We start from the raw sequence: 19,910 nt of genomic DNA on the forward strand, positions 1-19,910 counted from the left end.
ATACGCTTCTGCAACATTCAACAACAATAATGCAATACGCATTCCAGATAAACATCATAAATTGTGTTTACTTTAGAGTAAAACTTTTTTACATATAACTGGGAAATTTGCTCAATCGCCAGGCCGTCGGAGATACATCAAAACTTGGAAATATAGCTATATGCTATTTATTTTAATAAATTCAACATGAACTCAATAGCGTTGAAATCGGTTGAAACAAAAATTTATTTATGATCGCTTCATAGAGTGTAAGCCTTTGAGTAGGCAAGTACAAATACGTCGTTTCAAATAAAAAAAAACTTATCTTAGTTCAATCAATGTAATCAAAAAAAAAAAAATAAACGTTTTCTACATAAATTTTTATTGAGTTTCTTGCCACCTTATACAATTTTTATACATACTCATCGTCACCAGAATCCCAAGGTATAGAATGGCTATTGCCCTAAAAATATTTACTCGGAAACAGAACAATTACATTATAACTGTTCAGAGGAGGTTTGAATGTAAGTATATAATCGAATGTTGGATCATTTAACAACAATATTGCAATTTTTTTCGCTATAAACTGATTATCGTGCGTATAGAATCCTTCAAAATCTATGAATACTTTCATTTTGTACACTTTAGAATAGCACAATTATCAAACAAATGACAGAAGAACATTTAGGATTAAAGAAATTATTCTAAGTCTCGACTTTGATATCATGAATCCCTACTCCAAGTTTAGAGTATCCACAAACAAGTTTAAACTTGTTCATACATCATACAACTGCGCAAAAAATGATGCAATAAAACAGGTCGGTATCATCATAAAATTGTGTAGTTACAAGTCAAAACTTGTTTATGACGTCATTAAACTACGTAGTTGCAAGACTAAACTAGTTTATGACGTCATACGAATGCGCAAAATATTTTTTATTCAATGTAAGATACTTCATATTGAATGCGGAACATTATATATTAAATGTGAGAGATTCAACTTGAGACTTTTCATATTAAATAGAAGATATTTTTTTTCCAAACATAGAACAAAATTATTAAACACTAAAATAGAATTTTACATAATTTATTGAAACTTTTTTCATACATTTTATGAAGAGTATTATCAATTAATTGTAGAAAATTTGAGTTCATTATATTCACCACTGCAATATTTTAAGAATAGCTGGCCTTTTGTAGCTAAGTCATTCAATTAATCCCTGTAATTGTCTGTTTGACACACTTTAGTTATGCGTGATGGTAGAAAAACGTTCACATGTTAGACAACATCTCCATTCTTTTTCTCGAAACATCCACGAACAGCATATCTATATTTTTTGGTTTTGACCATTCATACTTCATTGACTTTGTAGGTTGTATCAAGAGAAAGTTTTTTCATCTCAATAGCTGGTATGAAATCTTCCAGAGTAGGAGATCGGTTTACTTGAGATAGATCCATTCTTTCTACGATTAACAAAACTATCAGTTATACACAAAATTATTCACTTTAGACTCACTTCTTAATAAGTGATAGCTTCTTTACCAGCTTATCGAACAGAGATGATTTTCAGGACTGATAATGATTATTGTAGGTCCCATCTTTTATATCATAAAACCCACTTTTAATGAGCGAGCGAGTTAAAACTTAATTATCTGACAGAAGATGATGCAATCAAATCGGTCTGTGTCGTCATTACGTAGCTACGAGTCTAAACTTGTTTATGACGTCACCAACATCTTTTAGGCAGTTCCATGTCGTCATTGTTTAAACTGTGCAGAACATGTTTGAACTTGCATATTACATCATTTTACTGCGTAAAAGATGATGTAATGTTTGTCAAATCATTGAATTTCGTAGAATTGTTTAGCATCATGGAACGCAAGAACGTGTGTATAACGTCATCCGGCTGTGCAGTACACCATGTTTCCCTGTCTTGAAAAGGACATTTTGTTTGAGTACCTCGCCTTATAGGGCATAACTCTGGGGATAACTCTACTTCTAGTGACGGCGTTACTTGGGACGTGATATTCTTGCGCCTTTATAAAGGCACGAGGATACACGCATCTAGCCCAAGGCCTTACGACATACCGCTACGAGTCCAACCTCAATTGACCGAAAACACCCGGCTCTCTGCATATCGTTTTTCGACTTTGCAGCTCCGGATGCGGGCTTAGATTTCAATCTCCCGTAGTACCAGTTTTTTCCGCTTTGGTCGGCGGCCCCAGTTGTTTATGGTGTGAGGGGAGCACCGTTATATTGTCAACAGCTGAAAGAAGAAAATGGTTAGTTTTGATGTTTCCTGAAATATGTTTAAGTTCAAAGTTTATTATTATTATTGATTTGTTTAAGCGTTGAAGTGTTTGTTAAGGATTATTAAGTGAGAATCCCTATCCGTTTGATCCACAGGATTTAGGTTTTCTGCGAAGATTGCAGGCCTGCAACCTGTGCTTAGGTGCTCCGACAACACCTAGGTGTGGATCAATGAAGTTCACGAGCTATGTTTCCTTACGACGCTGGTAACGGTAGTGACCTGATACTTCTGCGGGGTGAAGAGTTCTGTGTGCTCTGTGTGCTGGGCATTGCCGCTCCAGTTCGCGTTACCTTCCTTTACTCTCTTACCGCTTTGCGGATTCTTTAAACTTCCTCGAACAATTTTTGTTCCCCGCATGTCTTGACAAATCGTTCGAGGGCCCTACATGTGTCCTTCGTTTGGACAAATATTGGCGCTATTTCAGACCATGTCGATCTGAGGTCAACATTCGTTTCCGAATGTATGACCGCCATGAGACTTGTGCGTCTGTCTCTATATGCGAGACAGTGCAGCAGGAAGTGCTCCACTGTGTCCTTATCTCCCCTATTGCAATTAGGGCAGGTTGGGTCTGCTTCGGTGGCGTATTGTGCACGGTGTGCTCGGAATATACCATGTCCTGTGAATATTGGCGTCATTATGTTGTTCAGGCGTATCCACTGATTATCGAGCCTGCCTGCTATGTTCGGGAAGAAGTGATATGTTTTGGATCTCATTTTGCCTGCAGTATTCTAATCGTTTGCAATCTGAGGTTCATTATCGTCGCGTCGTCGTCTCCCCTGACGTATTGTCGTTTAGGAAGATCCTAGTGCCGTTGTACGTTACTACTTCATCGGTACGAAGTGTATATCGCGCATTAAAAACATTTATCGCTATGCGTATAGGCGGGACGCCCACCGCCACGCGAAGGCCGACTCGCGAGCATGCGCAAGAACTTCCAAGACGCTCCTCACAAGTCTTTAGAATTGCACAAATCGCTCCATGCCGGCGACGCGTAAGCAATCACCGGCAGGAAGCACCCGCTATAGGGGTTAGATAAGTATGGTAAGAAAGTCTCCAACGCATTCGCGAAAGGCTTCTTATTTTGTGGAATAACTTTTCCGCTTGCGCCCGTCGTTTATAAATATGCATGGAGATGTTAAGATCTCAGCCGAACCAGACCCCCAGGTACCTAACCGCTTCTGGGTATTTTATCCTGTTGCTCTCTATTGTGATCTCAGGCGGTTTACATTCATGCCTGTCTTTCTTTCTTCTTAGATTTGGCTCATTTTCTCTGTAGTTGGGATTGTTTTTGTTCCTGTAATTCCTCTTGCCTCTGAGTTTTACTTTTCTCTTCATAAAGATTGCTTCCGTCTTCGTTTTTGACAGCTCGAGCTTCTTGTACCAATTGAGTATTGTGTCAACAACTGCCTGTCCTTTGGCTTCAAGTGTCTCCCTTGAATTGCCAGTGATGACGATTAGATCAACCGCGTACGCTGCGTATCGTTTTCCATGTTCGCACTGATAAAGTGTTTTCAGGAAATCATTCGACTGTGCAGTATAAAGAAAAAAGAGTATCGAACAGCTTTATCGGAAAACAGAGACATTCTAAAAAAATGATTCGAGAATCCTACCTATCATTGACTGCCGATAAATCTGTCGATAAAACGAAGCAGTCAGCAGTTGGTATTTAGCACGAACACAAACCTTAATCGGTTTTATCGGGAGGGTGAACTCTACTAGTATATCATCTCCAGCATGTATTACTATGTCGATGTTGAGACAGCTTCTACGGAGTAGTCCAACTGACGCGCCCGTGGACAAAGCCAGTGTTAGACAACCTTGAACATTTTAGAGTAACTAACTTGGGGCCGTGTGGGTCAGATACAGTCCACATTAATTTCTGATTATTGTCCACCTGAAATCCATTTTATAGGTTTTCGACCAGCTAATCGAAGTCAGAACACTTGCTTCCACGTAGGAATACTGTATCGAACTAATTTAGGCTTACTGGAGAAATCTGAAGATAGTTAGACTAATTAACGTATCCACAATTTTTACTGTACTGTACTGCGTGAGCTTTCGGCGATTACACATATATTGAGTAAACTGTCAAGAAAATACCAATTAATACAGTACTGGAAAGAATTGTTTTTCCCAAGAAATCAGCCTCTTAGAAGCTTCTAGGTCCTCAAGAAAGGATATTCGCTCTCAGGAATTAATTAGAGTAGTCTGATTAGCGTAGATACGTTAGCGGAAGAGACATTCATTCATTTAAGTATTCGATGGGAAGAAGATGTTAGGTGCTAGATAGAAAACTTCTGACCAAGTCAGAACACTGATGATACCATTTCCACATGGAAACGATACTTTCTTGTTTTTAGACAGTTTTAACATAAACTGTAAATGTATTTTTTCTAGAATGAAAGGACACGTATTTTTTTTCTCTGCATTTTCGACTGCAATTAGTCATTTTCCCAAAATAAACGATGGATTTTATTTAATTCCTATTATTTTCAATTATCATAATGCTCAATTACACCTATAAACCATATACTAGTATACATTCTTAAACATTTTATATGTGAATTAATATCCTCTTGATCTTGAAAAAAAACCGTGACTATGAAAAAGTGAAACCCTTAAACGGCCCAAAAAAGCGGTTATGTTTAGGAGGCCATTTTTCTCCCAACAAAGGCTTGTTGACAAAAAAATTGCATGTTTCTTAGAATTTGATTTGGAGAAAGATACATCAGCAACAAAAAAATCGGAGGTAAGACGTCGAGATGCCTTCCTTGTCCGTCAGCTCTCTAAAGCCTACCTGACTACTTGACCCCGTGAGTACACTCGCCTTTATTGATGCTGCTTCTATACTACACGCGTCATAACCGACTGAAAAACATTTTGTTGAAATGAAGTTTGCAATTATGAATTTTTCAATCATGAGTCCTATTTAAAATAATTCTTTTGAGCAAAGAAATTACTAAAGTTAAGACTAATTATGTTCTGTAAGTTCAGAGCCTGAATCCTATAACCCGCAAATATGTGAACGATTCGTTGAATATTCATTTAATTTACAATTAGGCCAAGTAGCTTTGTTATTTGAAGATTTATAGCTACCTGTAATTTCTTACTATAGCATTCGTAAGTTTATAATTATCGTTTTTTTCAGAATTTGCTGTCGATGAGTTATACGACAACGTCAAGATGGTTACATTTTCTAACTGATGAAATATTAATCGAAAATTATCTGAAAAATATATATATACCTTTTGATTATGAATTTGTTATTTCCGTCAGAAGTAAGGACGATGTTGAAGTATTAATCGAACTATACCACATAGATAAGCAAAAAATGATGAAAAAAAATATCATTGGTATGGGAAAATCAAAAAGTGAAATGCAAATGACAAAATTATCATTGTTTCAACGTCGAAGAAATCTTGATGGCATTTTGATGAGATCAGCAGCTATGCATGTAATGTACAAATATTTTTATAAAAAAAAAATTTAGTAACGCAGTAAAACATAATTTCGTTTAGGAAATAGTATTTATAAGTGTAGTAATTAACAGCATAGACACCATATGCGTCATATATTTGATGTCTATTTTCTATCTATCTATACTACAGCATTAATTTCTGGTGTATGTCTGTTTGCGCCGATTTCCGGAACGGCTATTCTGACTGCTTTGAAATTTCGCACACACGTAGAAAACGTTGGAAAAAAGGTTATAAATTACTTTTCGTTTATGTAGATAGTTTATAACAATTGCATTCGTTATAAAAAGTTGATAACAAAATCTAACTGGCATATTTGAGTTCTTTGAATGAGATATTTTTTCTTTTATCTAAAGAAGAATAACAAATATAATATAATATGAACAGTAGTAACTTTTTTTTTTTTGTAACAACTAAGTCATTGTTAAGAGGCAGGTATTGATTTGTACAAAAGCGTTTGTATTTTTTAAAGCCTATCGCTGCAAATTTTTTGCTTCTCTTCGAAAACTATTCCCTCATACGTATCGGAATAAGCATATTGTAAAATAAGACTCAATAACAATTTTGGAAAATTAGAAAATAAATAAAAATGTTTATTAATGATTGACAGCAATTAGAATCCGTGCGGTCAACTCAAGTCACAGTCAAAAACTGGAGATAAACAAACTCTCCCCTCGTTGCTATAAACAATCTAATCGTCAAGCAATCGTTGTTAACTAACAAACTGTCGTTAGTCTAATAGTCATTAGATGGCGACATACAAATATTTTACACTTCTCCCGATCTTCTAAAAATTGCCACCTGGCAATTCCTATTAGTTGGGTAAAAATATTGGATTAGGCTGAAATAAATAAACATGTAAAATCTAAAATTACATTTCTAATTCGAAATTATGAAAATCAAATTAATAATCATTCAAAATTATAAAGATGAATCAAAGTTATTATTCAGCCTTAATACCAATATTGCCGCTTCCCAACTCTGTCTGCTTTAAAAATAAATGAAAACAAATAATTAGGAGGGCAAAAATCCTGCGGCGGGTAAAAACCTCCAAACAGACCAAAATGATTTAAATTAAACTAAAAACGTGATTCTATACAATAAAAGATTTCTTAAAAACTAATCGTCCGTTAGTCAAATTAAAAATTAAAAATTAAAATTTCCATCTTCAATTCCCTTTCCATCCTTCTTTTTCATCAGGAGGAACCACTGGGAAAGAACCAAAAGAACCCAAAGAGTAGGAAATGCCAAGAACTGGAAGGTCATGGAACTAAACAAAATAAAAGTTCCTCACAGAATCAAAGTTCTTTAAAAATTTCATTTTTAATCATAAATTCAATGTTCAATTAATAATTAGGTTGAATGGTCACATTTCATGGAGTCAATTCTCCAAATAAATTCCGACTTCGCATCCTTTTTTAAAATAAATCCGACTCTCAAATAAATGATTCAATATCATTAAAACAATCAATTCAATTCCACCTTGCGCAAGGAATTTTCAAAAATAAGTTCAATAGCTTCTGCTCACTGTGCAAACTAAATTATTAAAAATTGGGCTCACAGTTACGCATACTATCCGAACAAAAATATTAGGATACCATGGACATCTAGTACCTCACTTTGCTTCACTTTGGCCAATAAATGAAGAAAAGGATTCCAGTACAATGACTCCAACCGTGTATATCCTACAGTAACTCCACGAGAACGCTCCAGGACAGACATTGTGAATTTAAATCAACAATCAAATGATCAATGAGAGCCAACATTCTCAGACTAGAAGTTACAAAAACCCTGAATTCAACAGAAATTAGGAATCCAGAAAGAGTCAAAATAACTAATCATCTTCATAAGGAGCGAGTCTATTCACATGAACAACTTTCAAACGACCATTCGGAATTTTATGAATTCGAAATACAACATCATTAAGTTTGTTTTTGATAATATAAGGACCTTCCCACTCACATTGAAGTTTTGGACACTTTCCTTTAACTCTTTTAGGGAAAAATAACCAAACCTTTTGACCGACATCAAAAGAAAGAATATTAGATTTCAAATCATACATATACTTAAGTTTTTCAGATTTAATTTGCAACTTATCCCGTACATTATCATGAACAATCTTTAATTGTTCACGAAGATTAAAAACAAAATCAGTTATAGAATTATCCTCAAAAGAATTATCTGAAGGATTAATTCCTCTAAGAAGATCAATAGGCAACCTTAATTCACGACCTAACATCAATAAAGCTGGAGAATACTCAGTAGTTTCATGTTTTGAAGAACGATAAGCCAACAAAAATAAAGAAATCCACTTATCCCAATCTTTTTGATTTTTACTAATAAATTTGGACAAATATTGAAGAATAGTCCTATGCAACCTTTCAACTAAACCATTTGATTGGGGATGAAGAGGTGTGGTTCTTGTCTTCTTAATACCAAAAAGACTCATGACCTCCTTGAAGATTTCAGATTCAAATTCTCGACCCTGATCAGAATGAATTTCAATAGGAACACCATATCTACAAAATATTTGAGTTACTAAAGCCTCAGCAATAGTAGAAGCCTGATGATTAGGCAGAGGAATCGCCTCAGGCCATCTAGTAAAATAATCTGTAACAACAAGTAAAAATTTATTTCCAGAAGAGGTTTTAGTAAGAGGACCAAGAATATCAATGGCAACCCTTTCAAAAGGAGAACCAACATTATAAATTTGAAGTTGACCACAAGACTTTTTATGGGGACCCTTTTTAGCGAAACAAACTTTGCATTTTTTACACCAAATCTCAACATCTTGCTTAAGAGTTGCCCAGAAAAATCGTTGACGAATTTTTGAAATCGTTTTATTAATACCAAAATGACCACCAGAAGGAGAATTATGAGCCTCATGAATTATTTCATTCACTTTAGCTCGAGGAATGACAACCTGATAAATAATATGAGAAAGATTTGGAGCTTCCCAACGTTTAACTAAAACACCATTTTTCAATTCTAAAGAATTCCAATAAAGTAAATAAATTTTAAAAGTAGAATCCAAATGTGAAACATCATTAAACTCGGGAACTTTATTTTCCTTTTTGAATTTAATAATTAAACTCAAAATGTTATCATCATTTTGAAATTTGATCCAATCAGAATCATTATTAATTTCACAAATGACACGGAAAATATGCCTACTATCACATTTTTCATCAGAATCTATTTTCAGACATTTTTTACAATCACATGGACGCCGAGAAAGACCATCAGCATTGCCATGTTTATGACCAGGTCTATGTTGAACTTCGAAATCATATTGAAATAAGATTTCAAACCAACGAGCTATTTGATCTTGAGGATTTTTGAAAGAAAGTAACCAAGTGAGAGAGGCATGATCAGTTCTAATAGTGAACCTCTTGCCAAGAAGAAAATGACGAAAATGTTCAACAGAAATAACAACAGCTAATAATTCTTTCCTAGTAACACAATAGTTACGTTCACGATTATTTAAAGTCTTACTAAAGTAAGCAATAACTTTTTCTTCATAAACAGTCTCACCATTATTATTAACTGGAATCTTTTGAGATAACACAGCACCAATGCCAACATTTGAAGCATCAGTATCAAGAATAAAAGGATAATTTGGATCAGGATAACCCAAAATTGGAGTAGAAGTCAAAATTTGTTTCAATTTTTGAAACGTTTGAAAAGCTAAATCATCCCAAATAAAATCTTTCTTTTCCTGACTAATAAGATATAAAGGTTTTGCAATAGTAGCAAAATCTTTGACGAATTTCCTGTAATAAGAACAAAGACCTAGAAAACTTCTAAGTTCAGATTTATTCTTAGGAACAGGCCAATTAATAATAGCAGAAATTTTATCTGGAGAACTTTTCAGTCCTTCACCAGAAACTACATGTCCAAGGAAAATAACTTCTTTTTGGAAAAATATACATTTCTTAGGATTTATCTTAAGAGAAGCTTGTAAAAGTCTTTCAAAAACATTTTGAAGATGAATAAAATGTTCATCAAGACTTTTACTGAAAATAATAATATCATCCAAATAAACTAAACAAATTTTACCAAGAAGACCTTTTAAAACTATATTCATAAGTTTAACGAAAGTAGCAGGAGCATTACACAAACCAAAAGGAAGAACCTTAAATTGCCAAACCTCATTCCAAATACAAAAAGCAGTTTTAGATCTATCCTCCGGAGCAACTTCAACTTGCCAGTATCCACTTTTTAAATCAACGGTAGAAAACCATTGAGCACCAAGAACCATATTCAATATGTCTTCTTGATGAGGAATTGGAGTTGAATCCTTAACTGTGACATCGTTTAATTTACGATAGTCAACACAAAATCTAATTTCATCACCTTTTTTTGGAACAAGAACAACAGGAGAAGCCCAAGGACCATTACATGGTTCTATTGCATTCTGTTGTTTCATTTCCTCCATAACTGAATCAACTTTATCCCTATAATGTAAAGGAATACGACGAGGAGCCTGTTTAATAGGAAGTGCATTTCCAACATTAATTTTATGTTGTAAAATTTTGCACTTTCCTAAATCAAAAGAATTTTTCGCACAAATATCCAAATTCTTCAATAAAAGTTCTTCAAAACGAAATTTATCATTGACATCCAAAAATTTTGAAGATCTTTCAAACAAATCTAAAACAAATTCTGGAAGTTTATTCAAAGAAGAACTAATTTTATTAATTGAAACAACTTTATTACTTTCTGAGAATTTTTTATCAAGAAGATCTTTGAAATCAGTAAATAAACCAGACTTGATTAAGAAATCTAATCCTAGAATACATTCTTCTTCAATTTGAGCAAAAACAACCTCTAAATTAACCTTAATATTGGAAATCTTTATTTCTACAGTCTCGATAAAATCAAAATCAAATTTATCACCTGAAACTGTAAAAATAGAATAAGAAATAGAAGAATTATTCGAAACAGTTACCATCCCTTTAAACAAAGAAGAATTAACAACCGTAATATCAGCAGCAGTATCAACTGTCATAATACATTTTTTGCCATTAACTTCCCCTCTAAGTAAAAGTTTCGGTTTAGAATCAGAAGAATAAGAAAAATCAATTGAATTAATTTTTAGTTTTGACGAAATTTTTTTTTGGATGAACTTTCACCAGTAGACTCATTAGAATTATGAATACTTGATAAACTACTTTGAACAGCTTGAAGAACTTGACAATTCTTCTTAGAATGTCCTTTTTCACCACAAATCCAACATTGGAAAATTTGCGAAGAATTTTGATTTTGGGAATTTGACCTAAAATTTCCTTTAAACGAATTATTTTTATCATCCTTTTTAAAATTATTTCTAAATTATTATTTTTATTGGAATTATAATTATTTTTACTAAAATTATTATTATTCTTATTATTAAATTTATTTTTATACTGACCTCCAAAGGTCAAATCTTCAATCGACTCAAGCTCTAAAGCTCTCTGAGTTGCTAATTGAAGAGACTCAATTCTCTCTGAACGAAGAGAAAATTGTAACTTTAATTTTTTTAATCCGGAAATAAATTGTAAACCAGCAATTCTATCTCTCTCTTCGGAAGAGACCGAAGGATACGCAAATTTGACAAGCCTATCCAAATCATTTGAAAAATCAGTTAAATTTTCATTTTCAGACTGTTTTCTAGCTTGAAAACGACTGAAATAAGCTCGAGAAAATTGAGCTTCACCAAAACGATCTTCCAAAATTTTCTTCAATTTATCAAAATTCCCTAAATCTTCTAAACTTAAATTTTCTAAAATGACTTGAGCTTTGTCCTTCAAACAGGACACTAAAATTGATGCTTTAACTTCATTTGTCCACTTATGCAGACGAGCGATAGTCTCAAATTGACGGAAATAAGATTCCCACGTCTGAGAACCATCAAATTTTCCCGGTTTTGCAAAAGCTAAAGAATTATTATTAACTGAAGAAGTTGAGACCGATTCAACCAAATTATTAGAATTATTTTCTAAATTATGAATTTCCAAATTATTATTGTTATTATTATTATTATGATTATTATTGTTATTATTATTATTGTTATTATTATTATTAATTGAATTTCTTATCTCTAGAAATAAATTCTGAGTCTCTCTTCGACCTTCCTCGAAACGTTCCTCCAAACGAATCTGATCTCGATTTAGTCATTCTTCCAAACGATTCAATCTCATTTCTAAAGCTAGAAGTCCTCCATTATTACCGTCTTCGACACAATCGGCATATTGAGTTCTCCTTCCAGCTCGAGTTTGTCTCCGACTTGGACTCTTTGGCATGATTTTAAAAATATTTTTCCAAAAATCACCAACGAAAATATTCACGGCACGCGAAACGAACCACTTTCTGACACCAATGTAAAATAAGACTCAATAACAACTTCGGAAAATTAGTAAATTAATTAAAATGTTTATTAATGATTGACAGCAATTAATTAAAAGTAAGAATCCGTGCGGTCAACTCAAGTCTCAGACAAAAACTGGAGATAAACAAACTCTCCCCTCGTTGCTATAAACAATCTAATCGTCAAGCAATCGTTGTTAACTAACAAACTGTCGTTAGTCTAATAGTCATTAGATGGCGACATACAAATATTTTACAATATATATATGTTCTGACTTCGAGTTGGCCGAATGAACAAACTGAAAACTAGTGGACTGTATGAATTAAGAGCAGAATAAGAACAAAAGGTTGGATGCTAGAAGGTTCTAAAATATAGTTTATTAACACTGGATTGCTTGGGTTTTATAGTTTTTATTCAACAATAACAATTAACGTACTCAATAGAATTTAATAATCACTACATCTAGTTGAGTTGACTGTACCATAATTGTTTGTACACTTATGAGTTGTCCAATGGTTATTTTTTCACCAATTAACATAGTCTCAAAAAACAGTGAATAGCAACATTCACAGTATACACCAGAGTTATTCGGGGGAGCGATGTATAGGTGAATGTCCGTGAGGCACTATGGCGTCGACGCCAGTTCAGCTTCGCGCCCAAAGACACTACAACTGAATATACTGGACCACTGGCACTGATAAGAGTAATTTGATGATTCACGTTTCTTCGTGAGAGCTGTCTGAGTCTATTTGACCGTACTTTTTTGTACAGAGAGTGAGCTGACTGCAAAAATCTGCGATTTGACTGCGAGCTATTATACAGAGATGACCGCGTGATTTGCCTGGAGCTAACTGACGCCACAAGTGCTCGACCGCGTGCTTGTTGGCGTCACTAGGGCCGTAGAGTTGCCTTCTGGGCCATGAGGGAAATACTTCCCGATGATTGGTCCGGTGAGTTGACTGACGCGCCGGTGGACAAGTCCGCCATTAACCATTTTCAAATATTCTGAGACTTGCTGACTTGGGGCCCTCCAAGTCAGAACATTGTCCCACCATCAGCAACGCCTTTGCTGATCTTCTGCTGGTGGAGTGTATGGTAAGATGACTAGCTTTGTGAGTGGTCTGACGAGTTCTGCTGTTGCTGTCCTGAGTTTGACTGTTCTGATGAGTCCGTCTGATCCTGGGAACACCTCAATCACTCTGGGGAGAGGCCACTTCATTGGTGGGAACCTCTCGTCAGTGAGTAGTACAAGTGAGCCGACTGTGATGTTGTGAAAGGGGTGTTTCCACTTGGAGATGGCGAGTTGCTGCTGAAGGTATTGTTTCGACCACGTGGACCAAAACGATTGGAGTCGCTGCTGAATAAATTGCCACCTGGACAAGCGTGGCATTGGCACATCTTCCAGTGAAGGCTCTGGTAATGTGACTAGCGGTTCACCAACCAAGAAGTGTGCTGGAGTCAACGCTGAGATGTCTGTAGAGTCGGCTGAGAGAGGCTCGAGTGGTCTGGAGTTAAGGACTGCTTCTATCTGGACAAGCAGTGTGGAAAGCTCTTCATATGTAAAGAGTGAGTCGCCTATCGTTCTGTTAAGATGGAACTTCACTGATTTGACTGCAGCTTCCCATTTTCCTCCCATATGTGGTGCAGCTGGTGGATTAAACTTCCAATCAGTTCCATCCTTTGCAAATACAGCTGCGAGTTGACTGAACTGTTGAGTCCCCTGCTTGAAGAGTTGTCTGATGAGCGTGTCTGCGCCTTGAAATGTGGTGCCACAATCACTGTGGAGAGTTCTGCAGACACCTCGACGTCCAGTAAACCTTCTGAACGCTGCAATAAATGAGTCTGCTGAATAATCTGTTACAATTTCTAAATGAAGTGCAGAAGTAACGAAGCACACAAAAATGCACATCCAACCCTTAGATGTTTTGGCGCCTCTGCCTTTCCAAGTCTTTAGCGTGATGGGACCAGCGTAATCCACACCACAGACGGCAAATGGTCGGGCTGGAGTGATTCTTGCTAACGGCAATTGACCCATTAACTGCTTCGCTCGTTCGCCACGTAAACGAGCACATTTCATACAATGATAAATATAGGATCGTACTGGGAGTCGTCCGCCAATGATCCAGTACGATGATCGTATGAGGTTCAGAGTTGCCTGCGTCCCACCGTGCAATGTTCTTTCATGAGCATCTGCAATGATTAGTCTGGAAAGATGAGTTTTCTGTGGTAGGATTGCAGGATGCTTTGCTTCTTGGTCCAAGCTAGCATTTGCTAACCTCCCTCCAACACGTATGACTCCTTGAGTGTCAATAAATGCTGTCAATCGTGCGAGGGGGTGTGAGACGGGCAGTGAATTTGAGTTGATCTGCTTGATTTCCTGTGAGAAGTACGATTCTTGAGTTGCCTTGATCCAAAAAATCCTTGCTCTCTCTAATTCTTGTGGCGTGAGAGGAAAGGTGAGAGATGACTGCGGTACTCGTCTGAGGAGTTGGCTGAATCTGAAGCAAATTGCAGTCACTCTGAGCAATTTGATTAGCCGAGAATGTCTGTATATCATATCCCAATGATAATCATGTTGAATTGTCTGAGTAAGTAAAGTGAGCCCGGGCCGCTCTTCCTGCTGAGCTTTTGAATCGTACACTGATGATTGAGTTGGCCATAATGATTCGTCTGCTGTTAACCACTGTGGTCCTGTCCACCACAGGGGGTGCTTCCGAAGCTGGGATATGCTGATACCTCGAGAAGCACAATCCGCTGGATTTTGTTTGCCAGGTACAAACCTCCAAACGCTGATTGGAGTGAGATCTTGAATTGCTGACACTCTGTTTCTTACAAACTCCTTCCAACGGGATGAGTGAGACTGAATCCAGGTCAAAGTCACTGAGGAGTCTGTCCAACATACGAGTTGGGTTGGCTGAATGTCTAAGTTGTTCCTTACATAAGTGATTAGTCTGGCAAGCAGCAATGCTGCGGTGAGTTCGAGTCTGGGAATAGACATCTTCTTCAATGGAGCAACCTTAGACTTTGAGCAGACTATAGTTGAACAAGTTCCATGATCTGGATGAGTTGCCCGTATGTAAACAACAGCTGCCATAGCTGCTTGTGAGGCGTCTGAAAAACCATGAAGTTCCACGGTCGATTTCTGAGTAATCCGTAACCATCGTGGAATTGAGAGGTCTGAAACATGTGAGAGTTCTGATCTGAAGCTGTTCCACTTGGTGATGATGTGATCTGGGGCTTGGTCATCCCATGAGAGTTTATCTAGCCAGATTTCTTGTAGCAACATCTTTGCTCTGACAATGAAAGGTGCTAGAAATCCAAGTGGATCGTAGAGTTGTGCTGTTTCTGATAAAATTATTCTCTTTGTGAGCTTGGACTTCTCACGAGGAGGTTTTGAGTTGAACTTAAATGAGTCGGTCGCTGGAATCCACGAGAGCCCAAGTAATTTCGTTTGCTGCTCTCAAATGAGTGGATCTGCTCTTCTGATGAGTTGTCTGTAAGTGATTGAAGGAATTGAAGTGAGTTGCTGTGCCATTTCGCTAACGGGAAGCCACCTGCCATGCAGAGTTGTCTGACTTGGGTTGAGATGTCTATCAGTTGACTCACGGTGTCAGCACCTCCAAAAATATCGTCCACATATCTTCCTTTTAGTAGTGGATCAACAGCTAGAGGGAACTTATGACCCTCATCCTTCACTAGCTGGATCATTGTACGAACAGCCAGAAATGGGGCTGACCTGGTACCATACGTGACCGTTGTGAGTTGATATGGGATTATCTTGGAGTGCTCGTCCACCCACAGGATTCTCTGGAGATCCCAGTCATCTTGATGTACCTTGATTTGTCTGTACATCTTTGTGATGTCTGATGTGAACACAAATTTATGCTGTCTGATCCAAATGAGTACGTCTGCAATGTCTTTCTGGACTTTGGCACCAGTATGTTGAATGTCGTTCACTGATAGACCACTAGAAGATGGACTAGAGCCATTAAAGACTACACGAAGTTTTGTAGTCAGACTGTCTTCTCTTAAGACACCATGATGAGGCAAATAATACACTGGAGAGTTGACTGGACTTGCCTTGGCTCGTTTCATGTGGTTCAGTGACTCATATTCTTGCATAAAGTTGTGATAGAGTTGTGCATATGAGTCATTCTTTGTGAGTCGTCTGATCATGTGTAGTAAACACTGATAAGCTCTTGCTGATGAGTTGCCTAGAAGAGATGGTGATGCTTTTAGTGGTATTCTCACAATATATCTCCCATCTTGATCTCTTGAATGAGTCGCAACATAATGATCTTCACAAGATTGATCATCTGGGCTGAGTTGGCTGGCTAAGGTCTCTGGAACTTCTTCTTGAACCCAGAATTTTGTCAAGAGATCAGACACTTGCTGGTATGAGCTGACCTGTGCTGCGTGATGAGTTCTCACAGTTGAGCATCTTGTCTGTTGTGGCATTCCAATGAGCATCCACCCAAAGAGTGAATCTTGGGCTATGAGAGATGACTGCGGACATTGTTTGATGCCCGCTTTCACAATCAGACCATAACAATCTGCTCCTATTAAGATGTCAATGGGTCTTGGAGTTGAGTAGTCTGGATCAGCAAGTTGCAGAGAGTTGAGAGCTGACCAGTTGAGTTCTTTGATTTGTCTGGTTGGTAAAGTACCAGTGACACATTTGAGGATATGAGCATTAATTGTAACTTGCTCCTGTGTGTGAGTTGATCTAAGTGTCACTGTTGTCACTCCTCTAGTTCGTACAGCTGGTTCGTTACCAATTCCCAGCACTGATATCACGGATGGACGACGTTGGAGATGACAAGTCTTTACCACACTTGATGAGATGAACGTCAGCTCAGACCCTGAGTCTATCAGGAGTCTTACTGGAAGCTGAGAGTAGTCTGAAAGTAATACTGCATTGGCTGTGGCGAGTAAGACTGCTGAGCTGTCTGATTGAACTGGAGACTCGTTAGTGCATGGATCTTCTGCTGCCCTGAGTGCTGAAGCGAGTCTTCCATGGATATCTGAGTTGTCTGTAGTGTTCTTGGTGATTGTTGAATCATGTGAGTCGTCTGAGAGTTGACTAGTGTGAGTTTGACCCTTTTCTTCAGCTGTAGGAGATCGAACGAGACCTTCTGACTCTTCTTCCAGGACCCTCAACCCTCCTGAGGCCGAAACCTCATGTGCTAAGGTCATCCTTTCCGTCGAGTCATCAGAGAAGCATTCTTTACTCCTGTCAGCACATATAGATTGACACGATTCATAACCATTAATCATTTAGTTGTCTGCATGTTGAGTGATCACACCACCACTTGGAGAATTGACGAAAACATAATTGGAGTTGACTGCAGAGAGTTGACTATGATGATGAATAACCTGGTGAGAAGTCTGTGCAGATGGATGAGTGTGATCTGGAGTCGGCTGTGGAAATGGCACATCATCACCTCACTGCTGGGAGGTTGATGGCTGTTACCCTGGTTGAGTTGGCTGCGGTTCTTGGCCTGGGCCATACCCTCTATTGAGTCGTTGTCGTCAGCTACATCTACGTAGTCCGACTTGGCAGGAGAAATTACACGTTTATCTGCCATGATTTACATAATGAGTTGTCTAATGTCACTATAATTACTCTTATCACAAAAAAAATGCACAAAAACTGATGCTAGAGTTGTCTGCTGTCACCTTGATACCAATGGTGGGCTTTCAAGAAAGTCTCAACACCAAAAGAATCACACAAATTAATTAACTGAGTCTACGAGCTCTTAATAATAATTTTAGGTGACTAAACTTACACTAAGGACACTACAATAATTACCGAACTATGTTTATATACACGTGAGTTGACTGCGTCAAGGTTATCTTAACTCTGACCAAAATGCGCGCCAAGCGTCTAGAGAGGAGTCCAAGTTGGTCAGACTGAGCACCACTATGTCATGACAACAAAGATGAGTGTCAGTGGGCACTGGAATGCGTAAACACCTTTTGTCTGTAAGGTTGTTTACACACTGACACTGAAAGTTATTTGAGTCTAACTAAATTCCAAGCACTTTATACAGAGCATTTTACAAAATATTCATAAAATTATGAAGCCCTAGAACCTTCTAGAGTTATTCGATATGCATCCAAGCCGTTCTTATCCGGCTCGAAGGACCAAATGTTCTGACTTCGAGTCGGCCGAATGAGCAAACTGAAAACTAGTGGACTGTATGAATTAAGAGCAGAATAAGAACAAAAGGTTGGATGCTAGAAGGTTCTAAAATATAGTTTATTAACACTGGATTGCTTGGGTTTTATAGTTTTTATTCAACAATAACAATTAACGTACTCAATAGAATTTAATAATCACTACATCTAGTTGAGTTGACTGTACCATAATTGTTTGTACACTTATGAGTTGTCCAATGGTTATTTTTTCACCAATTAACATAGTCTCAAAAAACAGTGAATAGCAACATTCACAGTATACACCAGAGTTATTCGGGGGAGCGATGTATAGGTGAATGTCCGTGAGGCACTATGGCGTCGACGCCAGTTCAGCTTCGCGCCCAAAGACACTACAACTGAATATACTGGACCACTGGCACTGATAAGAGTAATTTGATGATTCACGTTTCTTCGTGAGAGCTGTCTGAGTCTATTTAACCGTACTTTTTTGTACAGAGAGTGAGCTGACTGCAAAAATCTGCGATTTGACTGCGAGCTATTATACAGAGATGACCGCGTGATTTGCCTGGAGCTAACTGACGCCACAAGTGCTCGACCGCGTGCTTGTTGGCGTCACTAGGGCCGTAGAGTTGCCTTCTGGGCCATGAGGGAAATACTTCCCGATGATTGGTCCGGTGAGTTGACTGACGCGCCGGTGGACAAGTCCGCCATTAACCATTTTCAAATATTCTGAGACTTGCTGACTTGGGGCCCTCTAAGTCAGAACATATATATATGTATCATATTCAATTTCTGAATCTTTTAAAACTCTTGATGCATAAGCGACTGGTAAATCTTGACCAATTTTTCCTTGTGACAAAACACCTCCAATAGCATATCCTGATGCATCAGTGGTGATAATAAAAGGTTTAGTAAAATCTGGAGTAATTAATACAGGTGGAGTACACAATTTCTTCCTTAATAAATTAAATGAATTTTCAGCTTCTTGAGTCCATTCAAATTTTACATCTTTCTTTAATAAATTACTTAAAGGTTTAGCAATTTTAGCATAGTCTTTAATAAATCTTCTATAATAATTTGTAAATCCTAAAAATTGTCTAACTTTCTTTTGAGTAGTTGGTCTTGGATAATTTTTAGCTGCTTCAACTTTCTTTGGATCTGGTTTTAAATAATTTTGACTAATCAAATGTCCTAAATAACAAACTTCTTCTTTTAAGAAAAGGCATTTATCTGGTTGTAATTTTAAATTTGCATCTTCTAATCTATCCATTAAAACATCAATTCTTTTTTCATGTTCATCTAAATCTTTTGAAAATACAACAATATCATCCATATAAACAAATAATTATTTTCCAATTAATCCTGCTAAAACTTTTTCCATAAGAGCTTGAAAAGTGGCTGGACCATTTATAAGTCCAAAACCCATTCTAACGAATTCTAAATGACCTAAAGGAGTTGAAAAAGCAGTTTTATGTTGATCTGACTTTTTCATAGGAATTTGATGAAAACCTGATGACAAATCAAGAACTGTAAAATATTTAGACCCGCCTAAACTATCCAAAATTTCAGTAATATTTGGAAGAGGATAAGCGTTTGGAATTGTTTTTGCATTTAATGCTCTAAAATCAACTA

At 37.0% G+C, this 19,910-nt stretch overlaps 2 protein-coding genes across 2 annotated transcripts; both read right to left on the bottom strand.

Moving 5' to 3' along the window:
- Positions 1-13,170: 13,170 nt before the first annotated feature.
- Positions 13,171-15,402, bottom strand: LOC118070183 (uncharacterized). Its single transcript, XM_035088620.1, has one exon. The coding sequence runs from the start codon at positions 15,400-15,402 to the stop codon at positions 13,171-13,173; it is 2,232 nt and encodes a 743-aa protein (XP_034944511.1).
- Positions 15,403-15,470: 68 nt separating this feature from the next.
- On the bottom strand, positions 15,471-17,393 carry LOC118070190 (uncharacterized). Its single transcript, XM_035088627.1, has one exon. It carries the CDS (start codon positions 17,391-17,393, stop codon positions 15,471-15,473), a length of 1,923 nt encoding a protein of 640 aa, XP_034944518.1.
- Between the last annotated feature and the right edge of the window lie 2,517 nt (positions 17,394-19,910).

This window comes from Chelonus insularis, unplaced genomic scaffold (assembly GCF_013357705.1).
Source record: "Chelonus insularis isolate UGA/USDA-ARS -01 unplaced genomic scaffold, ASM1335770v1 contig_12_pilon, whole genome shotgun sequence".
In the NCBI taxonomy this organism is placed as follows: Eukaryota; Metazoa; Arthropoda; class Insecta; order Hymenoptera; family Braconidae; genus Chelonus; species Chelonus insularis.

Bases quoted from the DNA above. Each gene is read 5' to 3' on its own strand.
- LOC118070183 (XM_035088620.1), bottom strand. From the start codon at position 15,402: ATGTTGCTACAAGAAATCTGGCTAGATAAACTCTCATGGGATGACCAA.
- LOC118070190 (XM_035088627.1), bottom strand. From the start codon at position 17,393: ATGATTAATGGTTATGAATCGTGTCAATCTATATGTGCTGACAGGAGT.